Source organism: Nestor notabilis, unplaced genomic scaffold (genome assembly GCF_000696875.1).
Source record: "Nestor notabilis isolate BGI_N333 unplaced genomic scaffold, ASM69687v1 scaffold6475, whole genome shotgun sequence".
Taxonomy (NCBI): Eukaryota; Metazoa; Chordata; class Aves; order Psittaciformes; family Psittacidae; genus Nestor; species Nestor notabilis.
The window spans coordinates 57,588-74,166 of record NW_009928731.1 but is presented as its reverse complement, the minus strand read 5'-3'; the positions used below and the strand labels follow the sequence as shown (position 1 = coordinate 74,166).

At 38.3% G+C, this 16,579-nt stretch overlaps 1 protein-coding gene across 1 annotated transcript in view; it reads right to left on the bottom strand.

The window, feature by feature from the left end:
• Window positions 1-993: 993 nt before the first annotated feature.
• LOC104405808 (death-associated protein kinase 1-like) overlaps window positions 994-16,579 on the bottom strand; it is a gene marked incomplete at its 3' end in the record, with an annotated part of 33,656 nt that continues 18,070 nt past the window's right edge. The window contains exons 10-18 of the mRNA XM_010014637.1: window positions 15,790-15,882; window positions 14,077-14,196; window positions 13,033-13,131; window positions 12,130-12,228; window positions 10,902-11,000; window positions 10,152-10,349; window positions 8,961-9,158; window positions 5,545-5,643; window positions 994-1,071 (exon numbers count right to left, since the gene is read on the bottom strand). Coding sequence (XP_010012939.1) covers window positions 994-1,071; window positions 5,545-5,643; window positions 8,961-9,158; window positions 10,152-10,349; window positions 10,902-11,000; window positions 12,130-12,228; window positions 13,033-13,131; window positions 14,077-14,196; window positions 15,790-15,882 — 1,083 coding nt within the window. The remainder of the gene's footprint in view (window positions 1,072-5,544; window positions 5,644-8,960; window positions 9,159-10,151; window positions 10,350-10,901; window positions 11,001-12,129; window positions 12,229-13,032; window positions 13,132-14,076; window positions 14,197-15,789; window positions 15,883-16,579) is intronic.

Here is a 16,579-nt window from a genome sequence, read left to right as displayed (position 1 = left end):
AAACAGATCCTGTTACCACAAATGTTTACAAAACCTACCATTGTAAAGGAAGCCTGAACTTTGGCACTTTCTGACATCTTCACTGATACGTTTTACAGTTGTAGGAAGTATAGTTTTACTTGCAGGAGTAAAGGATGAGACTCTACTTCCACCTTGGCAATGCCTGGTATGCACAGTCTTCTACTGCTATTCTGAAATGTTAATTTATTTCAGTTTTCCACAGGCCCATCAGCATAATTAAAACAGGATTGTTTTAATTGGTCTGGCTCTTGTCTGTAATCTCCAGGAAAGTGTTCCCTGAACCTTCACATTATGAATGACGCTGCCTGTCCAAAATAATCAATGCATTATCAGGTGTGTCAGACCTACTGTCTTACAACAAGCCCCGCTTTCTGGAAAGATAAGGTTTCCGTTCTAGTTGTCAGGGGATTCGGAGATACTGAAACTCCAGAATTAAAAGAAGACACTGAAAACTTCCACAACTTTTCCATATGGTATTAGTTTCCAGAAGAGGCACAACCCCCTCATACTTCATAACCCTGATCTAACTAAAATGGTGATGAGTAGGGGAAATAAGTCCTCTTGTGGGATGTGCTAATTCTCAACAGTTTATTTTCCAGTTTCTTCTGACACCTTAGATGTTTTGTAGCCAATGTCAGAGACAGGATACAATAGATCAGTGGTGCAGATTAGTTTAGCCATTTTTGTTAGTATGTACATACTAGCTTTAACTGAGGGCATAATTTCAAATTAAAATTAAAGAACAAAAACAAAATCACAAAACCCAAACAAACAAAAAAATCCTCTTCCCTCAATGTCCCCCCCACCAAAGTCTCTCCCCATAAAAAAGAGGCACCATTCCAGTAAGGATTTTTGCACTTGGTTTTTCAGAATGGCTTTGATGAGTACCTTATCACATGATTTTCCATGGTCAAACTTTTCTTAGTATTTTAAAAACATGAAAACCTTAGTTAAAATTCATGCATTCCCAACCTTTTTAAGTCTTGCAAGCAGACTGGCTATATGTTCATGCTGCTCTGCTCTGGCAAGATCTTCTGCTGTTTTCCCATCCTGTCAAAACACAAACTATTAGCAGCAGTTCCTTCCTTTTTTCTGACAGTAAAAAAACCTCACACGTAACATAGCTCAGCTACTCAAGGTAGTAACAGAATTCCTGTCAGATGTAAATGCAATAGGAAGAAAAAAAAAAACCCCAAAACCAAAACCCACACAACAACCAGTACTGATCACACCCCACCAGAATCCCCATTTTTTTAAATAGTCAAAAAAAAAGGTACAATGCAGAACAATGGCATTTCTTACACAAATTGGCATCTGGATACCACTGCAACAAGATACTTTGAATTTGGAACCTTAGAGTGATGCCAATACTCCCCATCTGAGTTTCTCTTCCCATCAATTACAGTATGATAGCAATTTCTACACACTGAACAGACCTAAAAAAATGACAGTGGCATAACAGTCACTGAAGAATTCCAGAAAGCAAGAACATTGCAAGGGATGACGTTTAAATTGCATCAGCAAATTTAAAAAAAGCAAAGCTACCTTCAGTATTCTGGTCTTGCCATTTAATTACCCATGTTTCCTAGGTCAGCAATCTAATACTAAGTTGGCTGAAAGGAAAATTGCTCAGTACTTCTACAACTACATTAATGCTATTGTATTGTTTCAAATTTGGTAACAGGTAACTAATTTACAAGCACTTTGCTTCTTTCACTCTCAGATGAAACCATTCAGTTATTAATAAGTAATACTGGAAAACAAAGATCTCTTTATTTGTGTTTCTGCCTTTGATTTTACTAGTTTATCATGTGAAACCTGCATTGTCTTAAGTAGTTCCTGAGGGTACTGTAATTATTACAGTATTATTACAATTACTGTATTACAGGAAATAAACATCCTTGACAATTGAGTGTCCAGCTACAGAAGACATTTTCAGGTTTCCATAAAAGTTATTATGTACTCCAGAGATAATTCAGGCAGAACAGGAACAGAACACTAGCAAGAAACAGACAGAAGTGCAGTTGATGGTGTGAACCGACTAAATTTGAACCAATACCTTACCCTTAAATTCCTTCCACAGCTGACATGTAATTGCAACTTTAGTAAAGAAACATCTGAAGGAGAAAAATTTGTTTATTTGTGCTGACCCTACTCTCCAAATCCTAGTTAATCCCCAGTGTCTGCTGTATAAGGGAAGAGCAGTCTAGTGGCTGGGCAGCTAGCCTGCCATCAGAACTGCTGCAGTACTTTTAGTGCTTTCCAAGTTTCCAGTCTTGGGCACATATAGCAGAATCCAAAACCTTAAAGTAAAGGGGAAAACCTTGATCCCCTTCCTGAGAATCCCTATGGTAACTGGATGCAGCCTCCCCCAGACAAAAGTGTGGATTTCATCTGGATCCCCACAACCTTGGCCTCCTCGTATATCTAAAGCAGGACTGTTAGAGCCTGGCCCTGCAGTTTCTAGAGTGCAGTATGTTCCTGCTGCAACATACGGTTGGAAATGGCTGTCAAACTCCAGCACCAAGCATGTATGCAGTGACAGATCCCTGTATGGGCATTGTTCCTTTGAACCAGAGTGGGTCACAACTGTACTGGCAAGGCTTGGACAACTTCACACCCTTGCTTGCTGTGCCTCATTGCTCCATGGGGGTTTGCTCTGGCTTCAAGCCTGGCTTTGGCTAACCAGCTGTACTCTGATACATCATTTGTTTATCTCAGTCACAACTATAAAGGCACAAACACAAAGGAAATAACAATCTGGTGAGTATTTGCCAAGGAGTGTGGGTGGCAGTGGCTCACTGGAAAAATGGCAACAAGAATCGTTCAAATTGCCAGAAGCCTAAGCAGATGTGTGCATAGAGCCCACCAGCAAAAATGGGATGGCACTGTCATGACCCAGAGATCTCTCACCGCCTCTTAACAGGTTCTTGAGCTCAAGACCAGCTGTCTGATACAGCTGTCTAATCTTGGTGCTGTGAAAGAAGATGACCTGAAAAGCAGCCCTATCCGGAGCTTTGCACTACTTTTTGCTCAGGTGTTGCTCTCAGGTTGAAGCTTTTGCCCTTGGTCCTCACCTGAGCAACACCACAACTATATGCCTGTGTGGTCATGTATCCCACTGACCCAGCTCCTGACTTCTGGGTTTGACCTTGAATCTGTCTCTTCTCTGTGGACTTGCCTGGTATCACTAGACCCTTGGGCAACCATGGTCACTGAGCCCAATTCCTGACCTTGACTTAACTTCAGACCTGCCTCATTGTTATGGACTTGTCTGGCAGCCTGACTCCTGTATGAATCTGGTTGCCGTCACTGGACCTGCTCTGTTTGTCATGCTTGGGTACTATGGGACCCAGCCCTTGTTGTCGAGGACACTGTCCTTACTTGCTGTGTCGTCTACTCTTGGCTCCTAGCTCACCTCTGCTTATGGCAGAAATGCCTTCGCAAGGGCACTGCCTCACAAGCATGAGTTTTGAAGTCATGGTCATTAGACCACAGAGTAACAAGATATGCAGAAAGGCCAGTGGAGTAAGCGAAAGCTACCCCAGAACACTGGCAACAAGTACAACAGAAAGAACTCTAGGTCAAATTCACCCCCAAAAAAGCACTTTCAGATGTTTACATTGACAGAGGCTAGTAGTTCAGATCGCATGTCTGTTGTAAATATAGACGCAGATCTAGAAGCTCAATTTATTAAGATAACACATAGAAAAATGCTTCCGTGACAAAGAAATTAACAGAATAAAGTTCTCTTTTTGTCCAAAACTGCGAATAAGATGAGGCTGTGCACATTCTCTGGGTATCCACAGCAGGATGAACTGTAGAACACAACAAGAATTAGAAAATACATACCCAAGCAAAATAGGAAATGGGTTTCAGTAACTTGTTTTCCTGTTAAAGTTTTCTTGAAAAGTACAGGGTATATATACAGTGGAATTATCTGAAATTATTGTATGCTCCAGGAACTTAAGGTTTTTTAAGGTCACTTAACAACATTCATGCAATCTAATTCAAATAAACTAGTCCTTAAATGGGCTTACTGCAGCCTAGTTACTTAACAGTGCTGAAAATGTTAACTTCTCAGAAGCAGCATTCTGAGAGAAGGAAAAGGTAATTAATTCTACCGTGCTGACTCAGAAAGAGCTGTTACTAAGACTTTTCAGAACAGTTTAACATCCACCTGGAAAACTAATGCAAAACTGAAATGTTATTAAAATCACAACACTCACTTCCTCTCCCCCTCTCCTCCTTTTCCTTTCTCTTCACTACAGCACTGATGGAATAATGGACAGTTATGTATATTCAATCTGCTTCTGCCACATTTAGTAACAGCACAATTTATTGTGTTATCCCCTTCAAACTATTTAAACTAAAGAGATAAAAAGTACTTTTATCTTGGAAGGACAGGGTTCATACTGGGAATTATACCAACACAGCTGTCATCATGACATAAATGAAGCGACACAGCTCAAGAATTTCCCCATCACTTTTTTGTTTTATCTTATCTCTACAGTATGTAGTAGTGAAAATACAGATACACGTTGGGATATAACCAAAAAAAAAACCCAACCAAACAGAAAACCCAACAATTTTAAGTTCATTGGCATTCTCCTGCCACATGAGATGTGCACTTAAGAGGGAAGAAAATACAGTGCTAAATATGCAGGAAAACAAGAAAACCAACTGTATTATCTAGCAAATGGGTAAAGCAAATAAAATGCTTTTTTTCTCCTTTTTCCCTCTCCATTTTGGCCATCTCAGGAGTAATTTATTAGAGAACTTTGAAAAACACAGCCTCAAAATCTTATCACAACACGATTTTAATATACAGAGCAATAGTTATTTCTGGGTAGAAAACATTGGTTAGGGCAAGTAGCTATGCAAACTCATCCAATGCATTTGAAAATAAAATATACTTAGTTTGTTCAAAACACAGGTAGTGATGTGTATGATGCCCATAAAGTATCATGTGCATATGAAGTGTGTATGATGAAGGACACATCATCCCTGCTGTGGATGTGTCAGCTAGGAGGACATTTCTCATCTTAGAATGAAAAACACCTTCAGTGTGACTGCTCTGACACAGATGATTTGTTTTGTAAGGATATTTGCATGCTAGTTCACTCATCCATAAACCCACGCATTTCCCACCCTGAAAATAAAACTTTATAATCTCCTGAAAGCAGAAAAAATATTTAATATATATACAGTACATTTGTATGGTAACTGTATGTGATGTGAAGTGATTTACACCTTAATGACAGCAGTCCTGTCATTAAAGTGTAAATCACTTCACATCACATACATCACAGCAGCCCTGTCATTAAGCACACGTTTCTATGTGCTTACAGAAAACACAATGATACAATTAATTGTTAAGTCAAGAAATTCTTAGGAGTAAATCAAGTGGTAGCTGTACTGTACCTTGATCAGTTTCAAATTCCACCCCTTTCTAAATTAATTTGTTTCCTACTATCATACATAAGAGAAGCAGTAAGCATAAAAGTATCTCTCAATACTTACAGAAGTTAAAGCTTCTACATTGGCACCAGTAAGACACAGGAACCGGACAACATCAAGAATGCCATTGTTTGCTGCCAGATGTAAAGGTGTTCTTCCATACTAAAAAGATGAAAAAAGTGACATTAGTCAGAAAGAACTTAATTCCAAATTTTATGACTAATAATCAAATTTATTTTACAATCATACATATGGATACACAGCAAAGGTCTTGCAAAAACTGTAAGAAAAAGTACTTTTGGTTACAGCTTAAGCACAACTGCTTAAAGCTTAATTAAAAAGAAAGGCTAGTGACTACTACAAAATGGGAAACAATTTTATAGCTGAATGGCCCACAACTGTAAGGGAATCCTTTAGAGTTTTTTTGCTGTATTTGAGAATGTGGTTTTAATTCCCAGTAAATCTAATTGCATTTTGCTTAATTAAACATGAACCAGTTAAGCAACACTAAGTCCTTAACCTTTAAAGCTCTGGATCCTATTTCAATCCAAGTTTTTACTTAAGATTACATATCGGCAGTCTTCCTCTTCCACCCAAAGGAATAAGAGGAATGAATGCAAGAAGTCAGGCTGAAGGAATTTGTGCTTTCAGTGACAGAGGCAAACTGCTGAAAGTATTGCTTCCCCAATTTTTGCTTTTCTCTGTGATTCTCTCCACTGACAACAGGTCTTCACAACATCCACTTCTGGTCTTTAGTGTTCAAAGCTACTGTTAAAATATCACTATCATGTATTCTCTGCATGTAACTCCTCTTATATTACTTCACATATTTTCATGCTTTCATTACTATTCCCCTGTTTCAACCCTACATTCGGAAACAAACTCACAAAATAACTTCGCAAAAGAATGTTTCAAAGTAAAGCTAACTTTTTGACAACTGGAAACTGAGCAGATGCCCAGCTCCTCAAAACTGTGTACCTCAACGCAAACAGCATCTGGGATTGTATCAGAACTAGTGTGGCCAGCAGAACTAGGGAAATAATAATTCCCTTGTACTGGGCACTGGTGAGGCTGCACTTCGAATCCTGTGTTCAGTTCTGGGCCCCTCACTACAAGAGAGACATTGAGGTGCTGGAGTGGGCCCAGAGAAGGGCAGCAAAGCTGGTGAAGGGTCTGGAGCACAAGTCCTGTGAGGAATCGCTGAGGGAACTGGTGTGTTTAGTTTGGAGAAGCAAAGGCTCAGGGAGACCTTATTGCTCTCTAGAACTACCTGAAAGGAGGATGGAGCCACCAGGTGGCTGGTCTCTTTTCCAAAGTTACAAGCCCTAGGACAAGAGGTGAAAGCCTCAGGCTGTGCCAGGGGAGGTTTAAATTGGCTATTAGGAAATATTTCTTCACTGAAGAGGTTGTCAGTCATTGGAACAGGCTGGCCAGGGCAGCGGTTGGATCACCAACCCCCCAGGGCAGTGGTTGAATCACCAACCCTGGAGGTATTTAAAAGGCGTGTAGATGTGGTGCTCAGGGACATGGGTTAGTGGTGGACTTGTCAGTTTTAGGTTTACGATGATATTAAAGGTAATTTCAAACCTAAATGATTCTGTAATAAATAAATGTGTATGATGTTTTACTGTACATCGTCTGTGGAAGAAACAAACTTTGTCCTCAATCAGTATCATGTACATGTGAGACCAAGGATAAACAGTTATATTAATGTACTCCCATTAGAGGGCTCACTGCTGAAGAGGACCAGCAGAAATAAAGATTCTCTATTTGTAAAGATCCAAACTCACCCTTTCAAATAAAGCACACTCTAAAAATCACTCCTGTATACACAACTGTTAAAAGAATAACAGCACACAAGCTGTAACTACAATCCAGCCTCCACTGAACTTGAAGACTGATTTATTTTTTCCACAGCACGCTTGCAGCCAGGCCATTGATGCCATTCTCCATTAGGAAAAGAGATGCTAATCCAGCCTTGTGCTTAACTCACCTTCCCCAAAATGTGTTCTCAGCTGCGGATCTTGATTTAATTGCTTAGTCAGTCAGATTTATGCTCAGAGGCAGGACTGGGGAGCTCATAATTTTGTTTCACTTGGCAGTTGATGATTTTAATTATTAAAACCAAAACTGATTGCACTGGACAACCCTAAAACCAAAAGCCCCACAGCTTTCTTTAGCTGGCTAATACAGAGAAGGTCAGTGTTTAGGTAATAAATGGAAGTGTTAACTAGCAAAATGTAATTACCAGAACATGTACTTTTCCAGAAACACAAAGAAGCTACAACACCTGAATGAAACAAATTGCAGAAAGCAATGTGAATATTCCTGTGAGTAACTTTTAAAATTTGTAGCATATATAAAATTTAAAAAGGGCAGAGAGAGCTAAGTATTGTGGCCTAAGCCCCATAGCCTGTCAGCAGAGTCCAAAGGCTGACCTTAACCTATTCAAACTAACCAAAGGAAACTGCTTACTTCTCTTGAAAGTCTCTGGGGGGGGGAATGCCAAAATGTTAAACCTGTAAAGCATCACTATCAGTTAACCCATACACTGACTGCAGCACTAGCACAACAGAAGCAGCAATAAAGGTACTACTATCTCAAATTTAGGGACAGCTGTTAAACGTTCTTTTGGCAAGTGCTTACAACAATTATGGACAGTTCACAGTTTTAGCTGGCAGTAACTCAGCGATATGCACTGGAATCAACATTTTTAGTGCTGTAACATTTACCAAGGGTGTCTGCAATTGTCATGTGTTTTTGAAACAATGAGCAATAAGAAAATCCCCAAAAAGCACCTTACTCAGACTGGTGACTTCACCTTTTGAAAATAATTTTACATTTAACATTTTACTTCTGAGATTCCTGTACCCTGCCAGTGACAATTTGTTTAATAAACAAATTAAAACTATTCTAAGATGTTTCATTTATTGTAATAAACTAACTCAATGCAGAAAAACATAAACCAGCCCATATGACACTTATAACTGGGAATAGAACCTGCAGTTGAGTTAAATCCTTTGTTAGATTACAGTATAGATCTTTTCATGTAATTTGGAAGAATTCAAACCAGATTTTTCATAAAACTGTACAATCAATTCTGTATATAAATTACTGTTTTTAAATCACATCAAATCAAGGCCAGCAGCAATACATATTATCTGTTCTTCAGTGCCTAGATGTAATCTGCACAAAGCAAAGCAATCCAGATAGTGAAGAAGGTTGGCATATACTTCAACATTAGAGCTGAGTGTCAAAATACACTGCAATATTTCAACTGGGCTCACTTTTCATGTATCTTTGATTATCTACTCAACTGAAACAAACTTAGGCAAATTTGCAAGGTGACTTGTTCAATGCTTTGCATTTGGCCACTTCAAGAGGTAAAGACATTCTTCATATCAGAGAATTGGAAAAGGTCATCTAATGCAACAGGTGAGCTATTAAACAAAGGAGTTCAGTATCTGTGTTCCATTTACCTTATTAGTGACATCCAAATTACAACTCGCTTCACAGAGTGCCATCACAATTGGAACATTCCCATCTTTGCAGGCCACATGCAGGGGAGTGTTGCCATGTCTGTCTTGGAAATCTACAAAACATCCTTGACTGATAAGAGTTTTAACTACTTCTATTTGACATCTTCTCACAGCAAGGTGTAAGGCTATATGACCATCCTGAAACGACAAGACAATGTGCAAGTGAGATTTAATAATGCTAAAAAGCAAAGCATTTTGCAGAGTCACCATCCTTCCATGTAACTGGGTGTATCTCCTTGCCTCAAGAATCACAATGGCTTTTATTTTGAGAGTGGAGGCAGTGGGATGCACAGTAGCTGTCAGAACAAATCAATATGGGATGAAAGCAAATTTCTATTAAGCCACCAGGCTTTGCAGTGGAATGGATGAAATGCAAACACACATTCTTTACTAACAGCTTCCCTAGGAGGTGGGAGAGTGACCAACTGTAACAACCAGTTGAATATTGTAAACCACTCTAGTGTTTTCTGACAGAAATTAGTGATGCAAAAGTCATGCAATCTGCTTAGTGGTCAGTAACTTTATAGACAGAGCTTTCTCTCTGTGAAACAACTAAAAGAGACAATGTGACCAGAAACACATTTTAGAAGCAAAAGGGTTTTTTTCAGAACTTGCTTTAGTAACTAACAGCAATAATAGGACAAGCATACCAAAAGTGCAAGCAATGAAATGCTGAATTTCTTCCTTGGGATTACACCATGAAAGACAAAACCTGATTCTGAATTAAACAGTTGGAATTTAGCTTATTGGAAATAGGTGTGATTTATCCAACCACTAGGAATAGAAGGCAAACAGTAAATCCATCTTTTTTCTCTTAACAGTTTGTTGCCAATTACAGAACCCAATATTCCTGCCATTTTTTATAGACTGTAACTCATAAGGCGGTAATTCATCAGGTGATAATTGATAAGGTGATGATGAATCAGCAAAACCCAATCATGGAAAAATAAATAGCAGGCAACTTTAAAGCCTACTGCAGCCATCAATAGTCTCTGTGTGAACTGCTCAGAAAATCCACATCATGGAAACAATGCTGGCTTGCAGCATTCAAATGATGCAATTTGAAGAGATGCCTCTGTGACACCTTTGATCTCTGGATACAATTTCTGACCAAAAGAAACGCAAACTAACCTTGTCTGTTGCATGAAGATCAGCCCCATGTTCTGCCAGGCATTCCACAATATCATGGTAACCTCTAGCAGATGCTGTCAGAAGCGGAGTCTCCCCCTCTTTGTTTTTAATGTTCACATTGCAACCTGCTTCACAGAGTGCTCTGGCAACAGAGTAGTAGCCATGCCAAGCAGCACAATGCAGTGGGGTTTCTTCCTCCTATTAACATGGAAAATGAAAACAACAAAGCAGAGCTGAACCGAATGCCAGGAGGAACAATTCCCTAGCTTAACTTAGAAAATTGACACAAAAGAAAAAAATATCGTAGTGTCTAATGCTGACATTCTCAAAGCAACAGTAACGCCTGCTGATATACCAAGTGATTGTGGTAATGCACTAGATTTTCACCTGGATTCTGAGAGTCCATACTTCTCACCATAAAACTATCTAAAGACAACACCTTGCATGTCAGCAGTCTTGGTTTAGATGGTTCCATGCTCTTGAGCTAACTATCTTGGTTCTCTTGCTTGAAAACATCCTCTTTCATAAGCAGCTTCTACATCCTGTGTGTTGAAAGACTATTCCAGTGTTTAAAACAGAACACTCACCAAGGAGATGCAAACCCCTGAACTCACAGAGCACAAACCACCACCCGTACCTTCATGATGTTGAGTTTCTCCCTCTTTAAGCTTTTTGAGAGAACCTGAGTTTTGTAACAGTAGTTGGTTGGCCTTATTTGTAGAAGAAAAACAGACAGTCTCCATGACTTACCTTATCTTGAAAGTTTGGATTGGATCCAATGCTACACAGAAACTGAACCACATCCACATGCCCATACCGAGCTGCGACATGGAGAGAGGTCTCCCCAGACTGCAATTACAGAAGAACATGCCACTGTAATTTCACGTGTCACCCTAGATATACACTGCCGTGTACAGCCTGAATGCCTGTATACTGCATGGGGTACTCCTCCCTCCCTGTAACCCAGTGGCACAGCTTCAGTCAGCAGAGATCTCTCGCTTACAAGCTGTAGTTATATGTGACAGACTTGACAGGTTATTTCCTGACTTTTTCAGAACTTATTTTCCTACTTTATTTGTTCCAGGTCACAGCCACAACAGGATTTCTGAGCAATATGAGGAGGTAGCTGCATGGGCAATTGGTGTTGAAACAGATATCCTACTTCTATTAATTCTATTTCTATATGCCCCTACTCTGCCCTGTATATACAAATATGAGGAGCTTGCCTAACACCTTGGTATATCCTAGCACATTTTGGTCATTACATGTAATTATTTGCAACCTTCTGTTATATGAAAAATAAATGGCATTTTTATTAAGAGAGTAACCTATTTCCTAGTAGCCCTATAAGGAGTTAAACACTAATTTTGCTAATGTGCCTTGCACTAGTTCTCTCAACAAAGCAAAGTGTGTTTCCCAAGTCAAAGTGCCTCTGTACCGCAGCTTTGGTTAGTATAAAAACACCACTATGGTATAAGATTTTAACAGCAACTAGTTTCTAGGGCAAATGTTGCTAAAGTAACACTGCTGGAGACAAGGTAAGTGCTCATCAGCTATAAATTGTTAGGCTTCATTATATTCAACTTAATAACAGTCAAATTTACTTGTCAGACAAAAGTGATTTTCAATCAAGAAGAATAAAAAACAGAATCACGATTTTACCCTATGTTCCAATAAGAAATCTAGTCTTCAAGTGAAAATTAAGTTAAGTTTGTACTTCCCCACCTACCCACCATGTACTCACCACATTTAAGATGCATGCTTGGTTAACGTTTGTCAGGAAAATAATCAGTACATCCAGCTACTTTAAAGCTGTGTTATTACAGCCTTATATGTCAGCTTATAATACCACACTAAAAAACCAGTCATAAGGTTGAATTATGGCACAGCTGAATATCATTCTGAAAGACCTTTCTCTTAGTTAATATAAAGTTACAAGAAAAAATGCTCTCTGCATCAAAAAGAATGCTTTGCTTACCTTATCCTTAACATCCAAAGGACATTTATTATCGTCAAGAAATTTCAGTGTTTCTACATGACCATGTCGAGAAGCCCAATAGATTGCATTGGATCCAGCCTGTCATAAATACTTGATTACAAATCTTATTGATCAATTTAGAGTCCTAATTCTAGATTATCAGCTAAGGTATACATGCACTTTGATGTACACAGATATACTGAACAGATATTAAAGCTTATATGAACATATTTACTTAATAAAAAAAATTTCAAATTGGATCAACAAGCCCACAATTCAACAATGAGAACAAAACCCCCTCTATGCAAAGGACGTCTAACAGGATCACTAACTGCAAGGATAATCCTCTTCCCCTTTTTAAGGGATTTTTTTTGGAAAGAACAGTCATGAGATAAAAACCTTTCCGTTTCTTACTTTACCATCTACTAGACAGAGAAGCAGACAGTGCTTCAAGTTTGTTTTAAATGAATCCCAGATTGTTACTAAATATTTTGGTAAAAACCTTGCTGCAAAGTTCACCCTCTGTCACATGACAGTTTTATTTGCAATACCCTCCATCACTAAAATGTGCATTCATCATTCCATGTTAAATAAAGTTCACCATTGTGTTTTAGGGCAATCACTAATTTGAACTAATTGAGGCAATTTTGTAAGCATGAACTGTATTTTAAGATTAGGATCATTCAAATTACTTCAGCTCATAAAGTGATCAAAATCAGAGGATATACACTAGAAACAAATGACATTATTAATGATTTGCTTTTATCTTTCTGCTGTAGAAGATAGTGAATGGGCCTTTCAACCCTCGTTTTTTAATTTCCAGTACAACTTGGTGGGAACTGCCTGTTCTCTCCTAACTGTACCAAAAACTTACGTAGAACGGTGACAAAGAAAAACCCTGACCTTGTCTTGAACATCAATACGGGATCCGTGCTTTAAAAGCAACTGAAGCATCTGAATGTTTCCACAGCCAGCAGCAATCAGTAGCGGAGGTGTTCCATGCTAACAATGAAATACAAGTGAGAACAATACATTCCATTTTTCAAGGCTTAAGAAAAGAAAGCAGAATGAAAGGCAAGCACTGAACAGCATCTCTGGATTTCCAGTTTCAAATTATGTCTTCAGGGAGCACTGTACAGAAACAGTTTGCCCTTTTGACCAAAGACATTTATTGCACAACAATCTCCCATATTTTTGGGAGGAATTCACATTTACTCAATGATACACCACACATTAAAGGTATGCTTTTCAAACCTGGAATATTAATGTTAGGCTCTTCTTAGCCCTGTTTGGCAAGGACAATCCCCTTTGCAACTCCTTTATATCTACATATCTATATTTTAAGCTGGACTACCTAAGGTGTTTGCCACACCACCTCACAGATGCAAGCCACCAGCAACATACAGGAAAAGTAAATGGGACTGCACTATTAAAACACAAAAACACTGATTTTTTTTTAAAGGTTCAAGACACCGTCATCGTAAAATAACAGATGCTTTAACTTTATAGTGCTCTTCATGACTATTTCTCAAAATACAGGTTTGGCAGTCTGGTTATTCCGACATATTCTGCCATGTTCATCTGCCACAAGAAACAACAACAACAAAGGCTGATATCTGATATACCGCAGCTCTTGACAACACAATTTCATTAATACTTTCTCAAAGGCCTAAGGGGAAAAAAACCCCCAACAACAACAAAACAAGAACAACCAAACCAAAGAAAAAACCCCAACCCCCCTCCCCCAAACATTTTCGGTTCCATTTGCAGGTAATTCAAGAAGTCTGAACACAGACCACATTAAAATTTCTCCTAAAGAAAGTCAGAATTATTTCCCATCCACTGGTCTCTTCTTTTTGGGTGTTATATTTCTATTTTACAACCATGCTGCTCTATTCAACAGGATGATAGCTAGTCCCCCACGCACCTCAACCAGACCCACACTACCTTGTTGGGTTGATTGACATCGTAATTTGTCAGAGATCCCAGAAGGTGCTGTAATCCAGGAAAATTGTCATCATTGATGGCATGAATAATAGCTTTCATTACAAAAGAATCTTCCTCATCCTTGTAATTAAATGAAAAAGAAGAAAAATTATTAGCTTAAAGGAAAAAAAATCCCTATCTCAACAGCTGCCAAGACATATAAAAAAATTTTAAAAGTAAAATTTTCAAAGTCTTCAGCTGCAAGCTGTAATCCTTCATGAAGTGTATGGCTAACATGTGCACAAGTTACATGAAAACAAAGCCCACACCAAAACCCCTCTCACTTTTGCCAGTACAGTATGTTTCCCTTTTCTTCAACACATGAACCTGTTACTCATTGAGATTCCAAACAGGATTCTTTTATTAGGTGTACTTTCTTTATCCTCCTAGGACTTTCAGTAGATGCAGTACTTGTATCAAATGAAACTAATTCCATGCATATACGTGAACATGAAAAATACCAAGAAGTACGCAAATACAAACTGGAATATCAGATGGTATTATAATTATTATAATACAAGACTGTACCATCTGTGACTATGACATAGAAGAAGTACTTTGGACCAAGCTTTCATTATTCAAATGGACCAGTTAAAACTCCAGAACATAAGTAATGAACCTAGATACGTCTGCAGGTGTAATTTTATTTTTTTTCCCCATGCAGTAAAATGTCAAAGAACTGAAATTCACTGAGTCCGGTATTTGGATCACTCTCACCTCCTTTCTCCTGAGGTTTCAGATTTTTTAGAACACTTATATTAGGCTACAATCCTTTCTGCTGCAACATAGGTGTTAAATGCTGATCCAGTGTTAAAAGTCATAATGATAGCTGAGGTGGCGGAGGCAGGGAAAGGAGGGCAAGATGGAGAGAACAAAGAGCATGGAAGCAGAAAGAGGAAGAAAAGTGGAAATGAGTGGCGAGTTGCACAGGAGGGGCACAGGGAAGATAATATGGATAAAAAGGGCTCTGCAAAATTTTTGAAGTTTGATTCTACTAATGCATCGAAAGATGACGTTACCCGGCTCTAAACGTATTAACATACGTAAGTTGGTGATCACAGGGAATTTGTGAAGTGTGTATTAAAACCGGAAGAGTAAGCTAAAGAAGAATGTTTTTGGATTTACAAGCATTTGTAATTGCAAAGCATACAGCAATTGCTTCTGACTGTTTAAATCTAATAGATGTATGCAATACTACAAACTGAATATTGGCTAACTTAAAAATTTCCTCCTTAAGTAACAGGTTGTTATGATACTGCTGTCTAGCATTCACTGAATCTAAGAGGGTCTCAATGATTTTGAATATTCTGGTAAAAAATGGCATATTATTTTACTCTACACAGTGCCATAAAAAAAATTCAGATGCAACTTTTTCACATTATAATTGCTACAGTACAAAAAATCCTCCTGAAGCAAAACAAAGTTAGATGATTTTCCAGCACTAGCTATCAGACACACCATGGTAATTAATAAATTCATCTTCAAGGTTTGTGTCGTGCAGAATATCAGACTACGGATAACTGACCTCTGCAGCCTTATAATCTATTTCATCCTACATACGAGACTGATTAATCACACATATTTTCAACAACCCAATATTTCTGTTAAAATAATTTCAGATAAAGTTGTTTCAGATGTAATAAAGCATTCTAAGCATGCAGAGTACACACTTACCAGAGTATCATCACTTCTAGCGACACTCATGTTACTTCTGGACAAGAAAGATCTCGATAATCTTTGGCACAAGGATATTAAGCGCACCGATTGCTTTTTAAAAACAGTAAGAAAAAAAAGCTATATTTAAAAAAAAAATTTAGAATACTGTCGTAATAGCAAAACACAGTGGAGTTTGAATTCCACACCCGCATCTCCTTCTTATATTGCATTTGAACCTTCAATTTCTTTTGCCATTTATAATGCAAACAGGGTATACATATACACTAAGCAAAGCTAAACATTATTTTAGGATCACTACTATTTTACCACGCTGCTCAAATCTAAAGAAAAACTGACTTGTATTACATCCTCTTGCTTACACTGACAGCATTTAAATGTAACTATTTTAAAACATGTACACACAGAAAACCTAAACTGAGTGTGAATTAGCTGACAGCATTCCTTTAAATGCTGTATTACAAACCAGTTTAAGATATTTCTAGACCCGCCATTTCATTCTAAGAAAGCAGACTAGTACTTGAATTTCACAAACACCGTAGATGTTCACCTATCACAGCCACTGAATGCAGAAAAAAAACATTGTACTGCCTAGTTTGTGCCTTCAGACCATAGCTTAGGAAAATCATCCTATTTCCTGGCTTCTGTGACAATGAATAAAACTCCTTTTCTATAACAGCGACCTCCACTGTCTCACGTTTCATCTCTCCTCATGATAAAACAGATTTCACATACAACATTCATACCCTTGCTTAGTATAAGCGTGAATTCCCCAGCGCGTATGCTGAAA